The 13839-nt window shown below is 36.8% G+C and overlaps 3 protein-coding genes across 6 annotated transcripts; 2 read left to right on the top strand and 1 right to left on the bottom strand.

Moving 5' to 3' along the window:
* Nucleotides 1-114: 114 nt before the first annotated feature.
* Nucleotides 115-4564, top strand: LOC108479270 (uncharacterized). 3 transcript variants are annotated; one of them, XM_053022732.1, is made up of 10 exons: nucleotides 116-562; nucleotides 940-1063; nucleotides 1294-1432; nucleotides 1558-1635; nucleotides 1794-2157; nucleotides 2295-2407; nucleotides 2645-2809; nucleotides 2960-3099; nucleotides 3763-3855; nucleotides 3941-4564. In XM_053022732.1, exons 2-10 carry the CDS (start codon nucleotides 990-992, stop codon nucleotides 4098-4100), a joined length of 1326 nt encoding a protein of 441 aa, XP_052878692.1. In that variant the 5' UTR covers nucleotides 116-562; nucleotides 940-989; the 3' UTR covers nucleotides 4101-4564. The 3 variants fall into 3 exon arrangements, with proteins under 3 accessions (XP_017637254.1, XP_052878692.1, XP_017637255.1); XM_017781765.2 differs by having other exon boundaries at nucleotides 115-1063; XM_017781766.2 differs by lacking the exon at nucleotides 1294-1432 and having other exon boundaries at nucleotides 125-1063.
* Nucleotides 4565-5380: 816 nt separating this feature from the next.
* On the top strand, nucleotides 5381-9816 carry LOC108479271 (uncharacterized). 2 transcript variants are annotated; one of them, XM_017781767.2, is made up of 10 exons: nucleotides 5381-5584; nucleotides 5686-5745; nucleotides 5867-5968; nucleotides 6551-6627; nucleotides 7252-7375; nucleotides 7726-7790; nucleotides 8171-8240; nucleotides 8753-8828; nucleotides 8987-9080; nucleotides 9322-9816. In XM_017781767.2, exons 1-10 carry the CDS (start codon nucleotides 5533-5535, stop codon nucleotides 9445-9447), a joined length of 846 nt encoding a protein of 281 aa, XP_017637256.1. In that variant the 5' UTR covers nucleotides 5381-5532; the 3' UTR covers nucleotides 9448-9816. The 2 variants fall into 2 exon arrangements, with proteins under 2 accessions (XP_017637256.1, XP_017637258.1); XM_017781769.2 differs by having other exon boundaries at nucleotides 5387-5584; nucleotides 9325-9816.
* Nucleotides 9817-10904: 1088 nt separating this feature from the next.
* On the bottom strand, nucleotides 10905-13060 carry LOC108477078 (probable carotenoid cleavage dioxygenase 4, chloroplastic). The gene has a single exon (XM_017779520.2). The coding sequence runs from the start codon at nucleotides 12930-12932 to the stop codon at nucleotides 11124-11126; it is 1809 nt and encodes a 602-aa protein (XP_017635009.1). The 5' UTR covers nucleotides 12933-13060; the 3' UTR covers nucleotides 10905-11123.
* Nucleotides 13061-13839: the final 779 nt, after the last annotated feature.

The following is a 13839-nucleotide window of genomic DNA, read 5'->3' as shown; positions in this document are numbered from 1 at the left end:
TCTTTTGTTTTTTTCTATCATTACAGAAAGATTTGGAAAACGTAAAAGTAAACTAAAATGTGAAAAATTATATTAAAACTTAACCATCATGTTTAATAAAGTTCCCACCGTTTACCCAATAATTTTCCTTCTTTTTATCATGCATTGTTTTTTCCATCCCAAATTTATTTACTTCATTGACTACTGATAATCTTTCTTTAAAAAAGTTAAAAGAGATTTACCAATCAAAAAGATAATCTTTTATTTGAAGAGCTTATAAAAAACCCAAATTGCAATGTGATTTGAAAATATATATTTGTTAACTTTATGTTCATATTTGAAAATAATGAAAATATAAAAATAAAAAAGAAGAAGAAGAAGAAGATAAGAGTGACTGCATTCCACACTTTATTCTACATTTTGTGATTCATCCATAAAATTTGGCATTATCTTTCGCTTATTTATTTGCTCCTACTACCATGTCAGTTATCATCAAATTCTCAGTTTAATATCACAACCAAATTTAAGGAGGTAGAAGGAGGAGTAATTTGCCTTCCAATCTTCTCTACCTCCTCCTTGGCTTGTAAATTCCAAATTTGTACCGACCTTTTTTCTCCTTTGTTAGGCACAACTTACATTTTAGACAATTGGGAAAAAAAGAAAAAGGAAAAAAAATTAATTTGGAATTTAGCTCCAACTGATTATGGATTTTGGGAATTCTGTTTTCTTTTCCTTAATTCAGTGTTGTTCATTTGGTTCATCTGATTATGCTTGCTTTAATTCATCTTCAAGGCCGTATATGTTGTGTTTTACAATTGGAAGTAGTTATGTAGAACCCAAGATCTTGAAACCCTCTTCTTCTTCTTCTAAATTCACTGCTGCTTCGTCCCCCTTTAGAGAAGACGCTTGATCTTCTTCCATTTTTTACCCTTTTTTTTCTTTTCTTTTCTCTTGCTGTAGGTATATACTGTTTCTTTTAGCTTTATTTTTTTGGCGTTTCCCCCAGAGCAATGTTGTCCACATCATACTGGGTGCCAACGGCAACTATGGCTTTTCCAACATTTCCAGATCATTGCTTTTTCAGGTGATTTTCCGATAATCGAACTTGTTTCTCTTTTATCTCTTTTCGCTTTTTTTTTTTTTATACTTAGTAGTTGATTTTGGTAAGTGGGTTTACTATAATTTGACTGTTGGGTATCATCAAAGGTGTGGGAACTAGGATATTTTAGCAGTAGTATAATGAATTAGAGAGGGAAGAAGGATTTGTAGTTGGAAAAACCCCTGGAATATCCGTTTATTCTTTACGATCATCAGGTATGATCATCACCATCGTAATGATCACAAGGACCTGAGGAGGTGGAGGATTAGGACCACTGCTGCTGCTTACCCTCTTTTTTCCAATCAGATTCAGCTAACTAAAGACTCTTCTTCCCGTCACAAATTGTATCAGGAGGTTGATCTATAAACAATGTGTACACATATGTTCTTCCATTCTGGATATCCAGATCGCCCCTCATTAGTTTTACTACTTACACCATATTCCATTTCCATTTTCTAATATTCAAATACAATCCACAGGCTATTAAGACTTCAAGGGACAAGTTCACTCGGGAGATCTCCTTCCAGTCCAAGGATAAAGACATCTCTCTTGCTAAGGTACTAATATAATGGTTAATGACATTGTCAAATGGTCTACCCACTAGATATTTACAATGTTTGGCTATTTCATTGTTTATTGGTGACTGATGAGGAGTGAGATGCTTTTGATTATTATAAGTTCGAAGTTTTATTTTGCTTGATATCTTCTGGTGTAGGCTTTACTTTATGTTGCAGCTGAAGATGAGGTATTCATGTCTTTCAACCGAGAGATGGATGCTTGCTCTATCCTGAATGAAAGGAGAAATGTTTCTTCCCCATCGGAGGCCATAGACTGGGATTCTTTGGAGCAAATGCCTTTGGGTGGAAAGACCATACCTGAATGGTTAAGTGAGTTGGATGCAATTGCTAAAGAAGTTGAAGCTGAGCTGGTTTCGAGGGACATAGGCTGCCATCTGGTTGAAGTTCTGGAAGCAGTCAATTTAGTTCTTTTTGAGTCAAGAGGCTTGACAAGATCCCCCGTTCTTGTAGATTCTAAGCATTCGTACTTACACTCAGTACTGAGCTCCAGATGTGGCAGTGGTAAAGCCTTATTCTACTTCCCTTTTGCAGTAACACTGCAAAATATTTTTCCTCCAAATTTTGCCGCAGAACATATGCTTCCTCAGCATTTCATTGTCATTTTAGGCAGTCTACTAATATGATTTTGGTAATTGCAGCAATTTTGCTTAGCATAATTTACATTGAAGTTTGTCGGCGGCTTGGTCTAACCATTGTGGGATCTCGAGTTGGGGAAGATTTTTTGATATGGCCCCAGACAGGGTACCCAGAGGTACTTAGATCTCGGAATTTTATTTCTTTTTCTTATTTTCATGGTATATAGTTCTCTTTTTCATACTTGTAGAAATGTACGTTTGATGTCTTAACCAATCCGTTGTAATGTTTCCTGCTTAGGAAAATTGCAAGTGAGTCTCTTCTCTTTTGGCTACTTGCCAAAGGTGACTTTAAATGCATGCTGCTTGCTGAAGGTGACTTCAAATGCACTTAACTTCTACTCTTCTCTCTGTAGGAACTCTTCAAAGTGACTTCAGGACACAGCTTGTTTGCTATTGTCAATGGAAGGTGTGTGGAGGACCCTAGATCAATGGCATCAGATTTAACTGGTACTTCACTGTTAGGGCTTGAGATAGCTACAAATCGTGATATTATTGGGATTGCATTAGCCAATTTGATTGTAAGTCCTAATCTTTATCATCAAGTTGTATACCATATGCTGACATTTTATAAATTTATTCTGAACTATTCATGCCATGCCTCAAGTATACTCCCAAAATGTCTTTTCTACATATGAAATAATCTTAAAGGGTGAAAAAAACACCTGCAGAGGCTTCACTGGAAGCGTGCTTCAAGATCAAATCATGGATTGATGCTGACTTCTCCCCTTAGGCATGTTAATGATGCCGGTGAGAAACCCAACGTGATGGATAAATCCAATGTCCCTCTGCTGCGCCCGCAAGATCTTAGGTAAATTCAAATTTATTTTTATGATTAGTAGCATAACTTCCCAAAATTTTCCTTTCTGTGGTTGTTTTGAACTGCGGCTTAGCAATTTCATTATGCGTATGAAGCTGAATGAACTGTAACTCTGTTTTTCTTTTGTGTTATGCTTGGTAGTGGGATTAGGCCTTTGTTCTGCTTAATGAATGACTGGTAAAGAGCTGCAGTATTGAAGATAGCTCATTGACAATTTTTACTGAAGAATAATTGATCCTCGTGCATTATGTAGAGAAGATACTTCTTTATGATATGCTGATCTGACTTGATAATGAAAAATCAGAACCTGATGGTCTCTTAAATATGTTTCCGTTTATATACTTTTCCACGATGACAGTGTTAGTGCCATATTAATGTGGTAGGGACTAGGAATGTGATATGTGGTGCAAAGTAAGTTTGAAGGTTGCTCTTAAAATTGATTCCCCATTTGACACCTTTCTTTAAATTATGTAGTAATGTTTGCTTCATGTGGGTGAGTTTGGTCTTTGTTATGGGTTTATTCTTGGTACCTCGGTTAGTATTGGTGCAAGTTTGACAGCTAAAACTTGTGCTGAACTTGTGCTTGAAGTCAGTTGATCTGGTTTATACTTCGCTTCGTAAATGGCATTTTAAAAATGATGGATTTGTTTGCAGGCTAGCTATCATGGCTTCAGAAAGATTGTTGATTCTGCAGCCACATAATTGGGCGCTGAGGAGGGACCATGGCATGATGCTGTATTATAATAGGTATAAATTCTGAAAAATCTAGTGTTTTGAAAAAGAAGGTTTGGGTGATAGATGGTATTAAATTTGGTAATACAAAAAATGGCAGGGAATATGGAAAGGCAGTGCAAGAGCTGAGCATTTGCATGGCCTTTGCGCCGGAAGAAGAGGCAGAGATTCTTGAACCATTTGTTGAGAAATTGCATTTGATGCGGCTGGAGTCAACATGGAAGTCTTTGGGGCACACAGGTCGACTCACTGTGCCTTGAATTTTGTACATAACCAACCTTCTGTCCATCTGAAATCCTCCTTGTATTAAGGGATGAATTCTGCGATTGTGATTAGCATTTGTGGGGGGGGGGGGGGTTTGAGCAGATGAAGTCGTTTGTATTGGAGATGTAAGCAAATTCTAAGTTGAACATGTCTTCATTTCCGGTGTCTCATATGTTGTTATAACATGGAGGAATTAGGAGCCTAATTATTAGTCGGAATGGCTGTTTATGGAGCAATTAGATCCCACATTTTATGGTGCTGGCATATTATATTTGTATTCTGGGTTCTATGTATTGATGGCATAACATTTATCTAAATCACGCCTGGAAGTAGGTTTACAGTAGAGTCTATAGACGAAATCGCTAATGAGCAGTTGGGCCTGGGAGAACTGGATACTGAATCCAATGGAGATTCCAGTATTATTCCTTGAACTAATAAAAACCTTTTCCTTTTTAATATATATGAACCATGTTGATGGAAGAGGGAAGAAATATACTTAAATTGAGGGAGGAAAGAAGTGTATTTTTGTGTATGAAAAAGAAATCTTATAATCTTTACACTGAGCGGAGATGTATTATTATAATGATTTATTTATTACCAAATATATTTTTTGAATAAAATAATTTATCTAAAAGGTAGCTGTCCAATAAAAATTAAGTGTTTCAAAGAAAAACAAAGATTCTAACTTCATTTACTTCCGAAAGTAAAAAAGAAATCCAAATAGAGTAGAAGGGTTTTGTAACGATAGTTTCTAGTTTCAAAAGGTATTCTGATTTTCATGGAGAAAACGTGAGAAATTTGTAGGTGAAACGTCGTGAATGAAAGGTCTGTAATGAAAATTGGATAGGCAATTGGGGTAGTAACTCATGTGATAGAGACATTATTGTGTTTTTAGTGTGTATAAGTATTGACATGGCAATCTGGTTATTTGGTAATTGAAGCAGCAGCTCATGGAAGAGATCTGGGGTTGAGGCTTCTTGATTACAATTGGTATAATATATTGTTTTTCATTTATCAGAAATAATGGATCATTTGGTTAACTGTGACCAGAGATGGAAGTCGAAAATCCATGTCCAGGCTTCCATCCAGTCCACTCCGTTTGGATTTGTCATCCACATTGAATATTGTTTACCCAAGCCGAATACTTCGATGGAGATTGAAAGCCGATTAAGCTCCGTGCCTTGATGAAACCCAACCATGCTGGAGTTGGACTACATTGGGCTTGATTATTTTTCAAAGTCGGGGAGGGTACGGGCTTGAAACCAAAACCCGGATTCCGGATTTATTGTAGGGCGCTCTTCGTCTTTGCCGTTCTTTTCCTTTTTTCACTTTTCAGCACTCCTTTCCCCTAATTTATTCTCCCGCTAGCAGAGTCCCAGCTTGTATCATTCTTTGCTCTGCATCTGCATTGCCTCTGTTCTTTGACTAATGGGGTCTTGCTGGGAAGGCATTGATGAGTCCCGTCTTTTAATTGCTCCGGGTAACCCCCCTATTCTGCGTGCATTTCTTTTTCTTCTCTTAGAATTAATCGTGTCCTTCCTTTTGCAATTTATCTTAATGTTTTCTTCCCATTCCTTGCAGTCCCTGGAGCTAATGGGGATGGTTCCGCTCGTTTTCTATCACTTCGTCACCCCAAATCTGGTACTTTTCATCGCTATGTTTCAGAATATGGAACTCTGATTTTTGAACTTCTTGCTCATCTTTGTTTTATAGCTTGACCCTCCTGATTTCTACACAAAGTTCCCTTTTTTTTTCTTCACAGGAGTCAGTACATCCTATCTTTTATGTAATGGTTTGCTCCAAGAACTTCACTGGTTCAAGCAACCGTATGGGTCTTGGTTCTTGGGAGATTATGTTTCGGAAGGTAACCCTTCTATTCTTATAAGATTCATCATGTGTCATTAGGCAAGAGATTATTATTTCCGAAGCTCATACGTGTATATATGTATGAATGTATATATACATGTATGTACACATATGATGCTTGTGGTCTACGAAAGGAAAAGAAACTTAGTTTTCTGTTTTAATTATGAGCAGAAGAAGCCCACTAATTTTAGCGTTTCGTGGCTCATTTTCTTAGAGTTGCTTGGGGTGTTGGTTTGATTTAGGTTGTGATATCCAGCTATTCTAGGGTTTACACGCAATGTTTCAGAAAGGGTATAATTTGTAAATCTTAAACAATAATTTTAATAAACCGTACGTCAACTATGTATGTCAAACTGAATATAGTATACGTAAATCCAAAATTGATGGACCTTAGTGGGATTATTATTTGCAAACCTTAATTCTTAACCTTATACACTAACATTCAATCATAGACAGTTTTATTCAGTTTAGTTGATTATACATTGAGCACAGCTGAATGGCTGGTTGCACATGTTTATTATAATCCCCAATTACCTTGCTTTTTATATTATCCTTACTTTCCTTTTCTATTACTATGTAGATGGGAGCCTATATACTGCTACTCCTATTGATCCTGTTTTCATCATGTTGCCTCTCTTCGAAGATGCAAGAATGAAGGTATGATCCTTACTACTTTCCCTTAACTAGAGATGCTTGCCTATTTACTTTGATATAACCAATCGCTCAAATAGCACCTTAGAAGTCCTCAATGCAAGGCATCTTCAAGAATGTATTCTCCCTTTTAGCCTAGCCAAGTGTCTCAAGAGGCTAAGAGAAAAGACACTTGAGAAACTACGCCATTGAAACGTTAAGTCCTACATGAAATTAGTTGATGGTTCTTGCTTCGTCAATTCTTAATTTTAACAAGGGGGGGCAGGGGGCATTATTTGATCCCTACTAAAACAAATTAAAATCCTTCAACAATAACTTCTGAGTTGTAAGGATTGCAAGATTCTTTAGTCTCTGTGCTGTATTGCATTATCTTGTTTCAACTATATATTAGGATCTTGTTTCTCATTATCATAATAATAATAATAATAATCAATCTCCCGCTTTCTTTGACTTTATCCAGCCTACTGTCTTTGGTTTGCTTAGATTGTGTGCTTCAATAGTGGTTCTTACCTATTTTTAACTTGCATGGTTTTGCCTTGTTGTTGATTTCATTTTTTGGTCTTCTTGTTTTTCAAATCTTTGAAGTTTTTATCTTTCACCTGTAATCATTCAATTTTGATGTAAATGCAGAAAGGGGATGATCCTGGAAAGTTTAGGCAATTAGATGAGATCCTCTTCGTTAATGACTATCCTGGATATCAGCAGTTATTCTCCATTGCGAGGGACTGTATGGAAATTGTTTGTGAAAGCAAAGGTTTCCTACTACCTGCATATTCCTGTGAACATCTCTTTGAGAATAATTCCAAAATGCTTTCTTTTAAGTCATTCTGTCCTGTCAGTTTTTGTATTTGTTACAGGGAAAGAGATCTGTTTTTTTTTCCATTAAATATCTTGTCATAAATCTGATTGTGGCATGCGGTTAGGGGATCCTGTCTCTACTATTTTCTTCTGGTGGCAAGGGTTTAGTCCTGTTTTTCATGGAGCGTAGATGCTAATAACTGCATTACAAATTGTTCCATTAACTATATGTCAAATCGTCAGCAATAATTAACTACTGCAAATACACATATATTAATTATTCTCACCTGCTCTGTAAATATGCAGAAATTGGATCAACAAAGTTTTTCAGGCTTGATGACAAAATGGTTTTTGCTTGGTTGCATTACAAGGTTGGTCTTCTGTTGTAACTATTTTTTTTCTTGTGTTCATCTATGGAACGTTTAAAACCGAGTTTTTGTTGGTTGCATAGTTATCTTACTGTGGATGAGTAGAGAACCCAAGTGTGAGTTCTTGTATTAGATATTTCTGGTGTCTTCAATTGGAAAGAAGAGAACTGTCCTTTATAGGTCAATTGAACATAATACGTGCATCAAATATCCACTTGGGAAGCAATACACTTCTGTTTTAAATGGCTACCACTATTGTTTTACATCATTGTTCTTAAACTCATTGCAACGTTATATGTTAGTTTGTACTAGCTGCTTCCATGATTATACAAATTCTATAAGTCAAAACTGTTTAGTGTTTTATAATTTCTCTTGAACTGCAGGTATGCCAGTTGAAACAGACTCTACCGGCATTGGATCAAAACTATGCTGCACGTGAAGAGAAGGATACATGTATATTTTCTCTCAGAAAATAGGTTATGATATTCATCTATTTTTATTTGTGACATGCAACCATTCACCTTAACACACGATAGACATGTATGTAGGTAATAAAAATTTTAAATGAAATTTTCTTAGTCTTATTGGATAGATAAGTGCAAGAAAGTGTAGGCTTAAATTTTTAGAGGGGACGAGCTATGTAATATGTAAAGACTGCTTCCAGTAACTTCCTCTTAAAGTTCCAATTTCTTATGCCGTAAGTATATGATGACTACAGTAAGCTTGGGTGGTAAAGCTATCAGCCCAAGGGATTGCATATATGGAATTGTTATTATTGTGTGTTCGGCTCACAAGTATGTGCCTGATCAGCTCATTTCAGTAGTCACTGGCATTGAGTAAAAGCTGTAAACAACGGTTCTAATAACCATATCTTAGAAAACCTGTGGAGTGCCTGATTTGGCATGAAGTTAATCTTGATTTAACAACATATGTCACAATTTGATTTACCTCTTTTATTGATGCAGTGGCTGATTCAGTATCAATATTAGGGGAGTACTTGAAAGATGACCCTTGGTTGAAGCTTTTGTGTGACCATTTTAAGTATCGTCTCAAACCTTTTGAAAATTTCAATTCTAAATGTATATTATGTTCAACTCTGTTTATTCTGTTCTAAGAAATTAGGATATCAAATGAATCTATGCAGAGTTTTTTTTCCCTTCTTGATGCATTCGAGCTGTATATTGCTGAGCAATTTGCAGGTTGAATTTACCGGAGGCGAAAAGAATAGCAGCAGATATTGAAGTTTGTCCATCAGCTATAGAAAGCCCTGTTGGTTCTTCCAACTTCTCACAGGTATTTTAATAAAGCTTGCCAATTGCTTCTTTTTCTTTAAATTAGGGATGTTGCTGGTATTGCTTTCAACTTTTTCCCCACTCATTAGAGCGTGGGGTGTGGCTACCAGCCTACCACTAGGCTAGGCTAATGGCTTATACCATAAATGCTTGTCAGAGTAAACTTTTTACATTTGCAATTCTTGTCGATTGATAGTCTTCTTCCGTATATGTAAGTTGATGTTTTTATGAATTGAATGAAGCAGGGTAAGAATACAAGTGAGAAAAAGACGGGAAGAAATGTAAAGCAAGCCAAGAAGGCTAAAGTTGAGACAGAGTCAAGGAACATCAAAGAAATGTTCACCAGGGCTTCACGGAGGAGGAATTGAAGTTTTGTGGGATGGATAGGATCGAACAACATCCATTAAATCTTCAGATTTTAATATTTGGTAAAATTTGATAAGAGAAATTAGAGATCAACAACACACTGTTTGTAAAATGTAATCCAAAAGGGTGGGCTTGTGGATTAAAAGGCAAAATGGAGGAGGATAGAAAATTGTTTGTTTGATTGTGAGTGGTTTAGGGCATGTTTTAGTAGTAGATATGAAGGTGCCGCTTGTTTAATGATATGTTTCGGCATTCCCATAAACGCTACTGACAGTCGTGGCATAAATTGTAGATGAGGTGTCTCCAGGGACCGTCTCAGAACCAATTAGGATTGCATTGACTAAAAGTATAAAGTGACTGTTTTGAAGAAACCAACAGTTTGAATTGTGAATCCATAAGAGGAGCCTAAACCCTAGTTGTATTTGTATGCAACACATCGTGGTTTGTTTAGAAAGCCGGACCACATCCTAACTAACTGTACTAGGAGATATCTATTTACAGCTTTCCGAGTTGTTACTTGTATGGCCAAGGTGAGATGGGGCTGATAGATAGATAGGTAAAGCCGACAGTTACATCTCTTAACTTCCTTTTAAAGAATACAGATGGGACGTGCGAATCAATATTGTCTTGAGAAATTAAAACATCCGTGCTTATCCCACCTTGTTACCCGTCATTTGCCAAGCTGTAATTTCTTCCTTCTTTTTTAGGTTTCACATAGCTTTAGTGAAATTAAAAATAATGGTAATATAGCAGTGAGATTAAAAATAACAATAAAATTAGTTTTTTGGATTCACTCATGGTACAATAAATCATAATGAGAATGAAAAATGATTATTGAGGATAGTAATATTTGTGTTGTAGAATTTATAACATATTTAAAAATATAATAAATAATTTATAAGGTTAAAAACACTAAAATATAGGTACTTTATTATATATATAAATTTAAATATTTTGATTAATTAATAAATAATTATGTACATTTATTTATTATATTAAAAATATTGAAAACCTTTTAACTCGAAATAATTGAAAAACTTTATATAAAACAGAAAATATATATTAAATTTAAAAGTATTTAAAACTTTTAAATAAAATAAATAGCAAATGTAGCGTATGAGAAAAAAAAAGGGTAAACATACAGCACAGGACAAAAGAACAGGAAAATAAAAAGTGGGCGGCATAGACGAATGTTGTGAAGTTCCGCTGGACTTCCGTCAGAAAAATCAAAATCAGTGCGTCGGAAAGGGAATAAACTGAACTGAAGTTTGCAATCCAAAGGATTGCTGAGGTACCCTTAGGCAACAATTAAAGCAAAAGCAAAGAAAAAAAAAAGATAGATTCTTGCAAGCCACTGTTTGTGTGTGTTAAAGCAACTTTATATGAGAGGGATTGAGGTTGGTTAACAGCTAAATCTATACGGCATAGTGTATGAATGACCGATAGAGAATTCACTGGATTATATAATTGGTTATTTTAGTAAGGTAAAATGTAAATACAAGTATTACATGCAATGATTATGATATTGGGACTTCAATCATCTGTAACAAAATACTATATGTTTATACAAAATGTTGTAAACGCCTTGCAACTTTCATCTGCTATGGTATTCACTGCTATTATATGTGTAATGAATGATCATCCACCTGAACCCGACCGAGAGGAAGTGAATCTACTTCTACAGCTTATTTAGGTCACTTTCCCTCACAAATAGTCCATGAAAACCGTAGGGAACCCTACGGGGCAGCTTCACGGCTGCCACAATGTCAAGATTGTGTGATTGTGCGTCCATCACCAAGAACCTTGACTCTCCTGTGTTTTCATTGTGGACATACGAAACCACATATCCATCATCCTCGTCTGCCTCAGGATTTTGTGGCTCCTTGGCAACAAAGAATGGCTCCCCACCAAAGCAGCCCGGCCCATACATTCTACTACACTCCTGCCGCTCTCCCTTAGACACATCCAGTTTCACCACTCCTGCTATTTTTGGCATTGGGTCCCCAACCGCCGCGTACACATATTTGTTCTTCTTTGCAACATAAGCTGGATTTAATACTGCGAAATCCAGATTTCTTGCTGAAATGGGGTGCCTTGTTCCTAGCCCTGTTCTTAAGTCGATTCTAACCTTCTCCACTAAAGCATGGACCAGGTCCATTCTCTCCAGGGTGTGCTCTACTGATAGAATGTTGGGTGCCAGCAAGACTATGGCGTTGCCATCATCTTCATCCCATGCATTGATGGCATGTATGAGGTTGAAACCAGGCACATCAAACCACCTGATTTCCGACTCGTCTTTTGCATATCGAGGGATGATTCCGATTCTAGGTACCTTAGCTGGGTCCGTTCCCACCGGAGATCCACCTCCAATGATCATGTCCATGGGGTTCATCCCTATTTGTATATCCGCAAATATAGCGTACTTCTTTGTAATTGCAAAGTCATGAAGAAAAGATGGGCGGGTCATAGAGAATATAGGCACATCTGGTTGCTTATTTCCATTAGCATCAAAGTGAAAATAAGTTAGATATGGAGGCACAGGCCCATATCGGAAAGCAAAGGCCTCGCCGGTGTCATCGTCTATCTTAGGGTGAGCAGTCATGCTCATGAACAACTTTCCATTAAAATCAATGCGACCCAATGTTTGTATATCCCCTGTGGATGTTAAGCGTATGGAGTAAGGTAGATCTGACTCACCAAGCGCGTAGAGACGGTTCCCAAACAAGGCCAAACTAGTGTTTGCAAGACCAATACCGTTTGCAGGATTGAACTCACCGGATAGAATTCTGACAGCGGAGAGAGCACCGCGAGTGGCAGCGGCGGTTAGGCCGTTAAAGCCGGAGAAAACATTGGGGAAAACGGGAGAACCCATTTGGTTTTCAATGGAGTACTTGTACGTCTTTACATATCTGCTACACAAGGTGGCCTTGCCCTTGGAGATTCGAATGGAGTGAAGCATACCATCACCATCGAACAGGTGGTAAGGTCCACGAGGGAGGAACTGAGGGTTGGGGCCATTACGGATGTATGCACCGTCAAGGCAAGGCGGGAGGGATCCTTGTATAACTTCACAGGGTGTAGGAGGAAGCTCATCAACAGGAGCGAAGTTGTGGGACAGGACGTGCTTGGGGTCGACGGATGGCCTGAGTGGAGGGTCTATGAAGTTGTTTATAATGTCGTCAAATGTATTGAAGATCATGGTGGACAGCCTTGGTTCTACTCTTTTCTTGGCTCCAACTGATGGAGACGCATAGGATGGCGCTGGTGGAGGCCAAGCTTTAGGAGATTGGGGTGGTGGTTGATGTGATGTTTTGGTGGTGGTTGTGGAGGTTGGAGGTTTCTCTTCAATTCTGACAGAGGAAATGTAGGGGAGAGGAGCATAATAAGGTGATGGGGAAGTGGATCTGAGAGTGGTGGTGATGACGGGAGAACGGAGTTTTGTTGAAGGTGGTAGGGTGGAGAGAAAGGAGGAAGAAAAGGCATCCATCACAACTCATTCACAGTGTTGAGTTGCTTTAATTTGATTTGCGAATTGTGAACAATGCAGGCTTTTGCGTGATCCCACATGGAGAATATATAGAGAACGTAATAACCATAATTAGCAAGTGAAAGGATATTATTTGATTCATCCATCTTTTCTCTTAATCTTCTATCCTAACGGTCAGTAATTTCTTGATATTATTTGATTCATCATCTTAAAGATTTCATATTTTTTAATTTATTTATTTTAATAGGTTTAATGATATTTTTATGTTAAATAAATTGTTAATTTAAAGACAATTTAATAATATTATAAATTTTAGTTTATTTCCTTGTATAAATTAATTTATCTTATTTAATTTGATAAACGTTACAAATTATAAAAATGTCAACGCATCTAATCCGTTTGGATCACAAGCATATACCGTTGTTCAATTAAAAATTGTAAGAAAATATTATTATATTTTTATTTTAATTAATATCGTTGTTAATATTATTATTATTTTTAGTTTTTTATGTTTATATAATTAAGACGAAGATCAAATTATTGAAACATATATACACAATTTAAGGGCGAGAGCACCACATGTTATTGAACAATACTTGAAAGAGGCGGGATTCTTACACGTGTCCTGTATGCTCGACGAGACTAAATTGCCACCACTTATTAGTGCATTGCTAGAGAGATAAAGACCCGAAACACATACATTCCATCTTCTATGGGGTGAATGTATGATATATATGTATGATTACACTTGAGGATTTGGCATTATAACTCGGTCTATCAATTGGGGGGACAATTGTTACGGGTTAGTGCATGTTGGGGATTGGAGGCCAATTTGCCACCAACTATAAGGCAAGGTACCAGACAAGTTTATTGGTAATCGGATATAAATGAAATGGTTAGAAGATAA

This window comes from Gossypium arboreum, chromosome 12 (assembly GCF_025698485.1).
Source record: "Gossypium arboreum isolate Shixiya-1 chromosome 12, ASM2569848v2, whole genome shotgun sequence".
Classification (NCBI taxonomy): Eukaryota; Viridiplantae; Streptophyta; class Magnoliopsida; order Malvales; family Malvaceae; genus Gossypium; species Gossypium arboreum.
Note: the sequence above shows the minus strand (reverse complement) of the source record. Positions and strands in the feature narration are given on the sequence as shown.